The sequence below is a fragment of the Asparagus officinalis genome, chromosome 3 (genome assembly GCF_001876935.1).
Source record: "Asparagus officinalis chromosome 3, Aspof.V1, whole genome shotgun sequence".
In the NCBI taxonomy this organism is placed as follows: domain Eukaryota; kingdom Viridiplantae; phylum Streptophyta; class Magnoliopsida; order Asparagales; family Asparagaceae; genus Asparagus; species Asparagus officinalis.
The window spans coordinates 31,647,146-31,651,572 of NC_033796.1; the positions used below are offsets into that span (position 1 = coordinate 31,647,146).

At 31.3% G+C, this 4,427-nt stretch overlaps 1 protein-coding gene across 1 annotated transcript in view; it reads left to right on the top strand.

Annotated features, from left to right (window-relative positions):
- LOC109833665 (MADS-box transcription factor 23-like) overlaps positions 620–4,427 on the top strand; it is a 55,053-nt gene continuing 51,245 nt past the window's right edge. Inside the window, exons 1-2 of the mRNA XM_020401415.1 lie at positions 620–704; positions 801–987. Of these exons, the coding sequence (XP_020257004.1) occupies positions 806–987 (182 nt within the window). The 5' untranslated portion in view covers positions 620–704; positions 801–805. The remainder of the gene's footprint in view (positions 705–800; positions 988–4,427) is intronic.

Consider the following 4,427-nt stretch of genomic DNA (forward strand, 5'->3'; position numbering starts at 1 on the left):
GGCTAGCGGCGCTGTCAAAAAGCACTGACACGATTCTATACAACACAATTCATCAAATCCTAAACACACTCGTTTTAATTTCATACCCAAAGTATCACCTCTCTACGAATCATGTGGACCCACATAGAGCTAGGGTCAATGAGCCATCGGTGTGTTTTTGGGTTAACAGAATTCTCCAAATTATTATTTTTTGAACCTAGGACCAGGTAATTATAGTTAGAAATAGCAAAACGAGTGGGAAAAACAGAGAGAAAGGAGAAATTAAAAAAGAAAAGAAAGATAGCGGCGCTGTCAAAAAGCACTGACACGATTCTATACAACACAATTCATCAAATCCTAAACACACTCGTTTTAATTTCATACCCAAAGTATCACCTCTCTACGAATCATGTGGACCCACATAGAGCTAGGGTCAATGAGCCATCGGTGTGTTTTTGGGTTAACAGAATTCTCCAAATTATTATTTTTTGAACCTAGGACCAGGTAATTATAGTTAGAAATAGCAAAACGAGTGGGAAAAACAGAGAGAAAGGAGAAATTAAAAAAGAAAAGAAAAAAAAAAATTAAAAACAAGAAAAAGGTTAGGAGTTCGGAGAAGTGAACCCCTTTTATCTCCCCCCCTTCCTCTTATAAACTCTTTCTAAATCAAGAAAAAAGAGCACTAAGCGTTCCACTAATTTGTGACCACCAGTTTCATTAACAAGGTAATCAGTCCTAAATCTCACTCAGATCCTGATCTAGTTTCTTTTGATATTTTCACGATCAAACTAAGTTCTCCTTGGTTTTGTGTTTTGGATTAGATCTGATGGGGAGAGGGAAGATTGTGATCAGGAGGATTGATAACTCGACGAGTCGACAGGTGACGTTTTCAAAGAGGAGAAATGGATTGCTGAAGAAAGCCAGAGAGCTCGCTATTCTTTGTGATGCCGAGGTTGGACTAATCATCTTCTCGAGCACTGGTCGCCTTCACGAGTTTGCTAGCTCTAGGTATTGTTATATTACCTCTTGCTTTATTATCGCTTTTTTGTTCTCTAGTTAGCTATGGTTCTTATTATCATTTTCTTTCTCTAGCTAGGGTTTTCAGTTTTTGCTTGATATATAGCTAATTGTTTCTCTGAATTTGTTTATTTTTATGTTATGTTTTTGAGATTGCTAGACTATGGTATATACCTTTAGGGATATGCAGGTTAACTTTTATTTCATGGGTTGCTGGATTTTTGATCGATCTAAAGATAGAAAACTCGTTGATTAGCTTTGATTTTTTTGGAGAAAGAATCTAGTTTGGTTTCATATGTATGTTTAAGGTTATCCAGGTTAAATGAGTAATATTAGATCTTTCACATGTGTATCTTTTTCTTGGCTACGGCCCTGTCAAGTACTCAGTTTTACACGGTTACTCAAAATGAGACATGCATGACATGAGATGACTATATATGCACTTGCAAGCATTCCGAAAATATCATTAAAAAGACATAAAATTATAAGATATTTCTACGGATCTATTTTTTTTTTCTCTTCTATATGATTAATCAAAAATGACCCTAAGACCATGCCATACAACTCTTTTCATAAAAGGGGAAGTTATGTTTGAAGTATTTGTGCCTGCAGGTGATTACTTTTCTTCCATATGCTTCAGTGTATTAGTTGATATATGTTTTTAGATAGTTGATGCAGTATTATAAAATTCAAATTGAATTTGAAGTACCCAGCTAGCAAGTGTACTGGAATTGATAGTTCCCCCCAATTCATGTTTTTAGTTACTTTCTTTAATGATTCCTTTTTGTTTGATATTTGCATCAGCTTGCTTTCATAACAGTTGTGCATGACCTGAAAGCATGCAAGTGGTTGTTTCAACAGTTCCATGTTTGATTATATATATGAAATCCATAACATAATCGATCTCTGATAAGCTAGCTAGGGTTTTGCTTGTGAAAAGGAGTGCTCATATTTATATATATTTCTAATAGTAAAAGTTCAATTATTATTGTTTTTACTTTCGGAAGTCCTAACAATATTTACTACTATTTTTTCTGTAAAAGATTATTACTAAAAACCGAACAATTAATCTACAAGGATATAACTCTCTTTACTTTTTTTTTACCTTTCTCTTTGAAATTAATGGGAGTTTTTTGGCATATGAATTTGTTTCAGGTAATTTACGTATAATATGTATTCAGCCCCAATGTTGTCATGAGCTGAGAATTAGAAAGAGTAATGGATTCATATTAGAAGTATAAGCTGGCAAGCAATGGTATTTATTTTCCATAGAACTTAATTACGAGATTGAAAGTGGTAGGGGGCCAGAGTATGTAGAGAGAGCATGTTGATTTACGATAGAGTTACTCGTGCTAGATTGACATGTACTCATTCTAGATATAGGACCAGACTACTGATATAATTCACATAAGACTTTCCCATCTTGGGAGCAAGATAATACAATCTCATGACTTTCCTTTACAATTCGAATAGAAAACTTCAATTTTCCCAAGGGTCTTATACTTGTGTAAGGTGTATTAATTCCTGGTCTGTAACGTGGTTCACAATATTCATGAAGCCTTTTAACTAGGGTGTCCATTAGGGCCCAAGGTCCGGGCCGAGCCTGGTATCCGGCCTGGACTCGGTCGGGCCAGAACTCGGCCCGGGACAGGCCCGGAAAACCCGGGCCAACCGGGCTCCGGGTTGCCTTGGTGAAGCCCGGGCCCGGCCTGGTTTCGACCCGATTATTATATATATAATCTATATTTTTTATATATATTTTATATATATAATTATATTATGATATTGTTATTAATGTATATATGTGTTGTGATTTTGTTGAGGAATGACATAGGGCTTTTATATTATACTACTATATATATAATATATATATATTATATGAGAATACTGGGTAAGCGCTTGCCAAAGCTTTCCCCCGTAGCCTGGCAAGGGCGTTTGGTGAAAAAACGCCGTTGATACCTTGGATCCATGCAAGATTATGAAGATTTATATATTATATTATATATATATGTATTATATATATATATATATATATATATATAGTTTAATATATATATTATAGTACTATATTACTATATATATATAGAGAGGAGAGAGAGGACAGGAATTCTTTAATGTCAATTAAGTGGACCATCATCAAACTTTCTATCCATTGATGATTACCTAGGGATCCCTGAAAGATACCTGCCCGAGACTTTATATATATATATAAAATAATAATACTACCTATATATATATCTTATATATATATTATCTATATATATATTCTACCAAATATAAAAATAATACCTCTTATACTATAATATATATACCAGAAGATGAGACCAAGAAGTTTGGTGGACAAAAGGGCCTTTGTCCACTTAAGTTGCATAAGTCTAATACCCCGCTCTATCTCTCGTCTCTCTCTTCTCTATTATAGTATATTATTATATATATATAATATATATATATATATAGTATATTATATATATATATATATATATATATATATATAGTATATATATATTATATTATATACACACAACCACACAACACACACACACACCACCCACAAATGCACATAATATAATACTATATAATATATAATATCTTATATATATATATATATATATATATATTTATATATTATATATATATTATATATATATATATATATATTATATATATATATATATATTCTCTCTCTCTCTCGCTCCTCTTACATTGTATGATACTAAGGTATAGGAATTAATACTATAATGTAGTTATAAATATATTTATATGTGTATATTATATAATTATAGTTATATAAGTATATATAAGTGCATAAGTATAATTATATATAAGTATATTGCATCTAGTATATATAAAAATACATCATATAAGTAAACTGTATAACTGTACTTAAATAAGAATAATATAAGTATCTAATAAATACATATATAATATATATTTATGTGATTCTCTCTTTCTCTCTCTCTCACACTCAAGTTATAACTTATATTTATATGTGTATATTATAGAATTATAGTTATATAAGTATATGTAAGTGCATAAGTGTAATTATATATAAGTATTGCAACTAGTATATATAAAAGTATATCATATTAGTAAACAATATAAATGTACTTAAATAAGCATAATGCAAGTATGTAACAAATACATATATAACTATGCAATACATATTTATAAACAATTAATATATATTTATGTGATTCTCTCTCTCTCAAGTTATAACTTACAAGTATATACAATATATTTACATATAATATATGTATATATAATATATAGCTATATAATAGTTTGTAAGTATATACCAATGCATACTTATATAAAAATAATAAGATTAATCTAATTTTAGCAAATTTTTACCAAAAAAAGAAAATCATCGGGCCGGCCCGGTGCCCGGCTGCTCGGGCCCGAGCCCGGACCCAGCCCGGGCCAACCAGGTC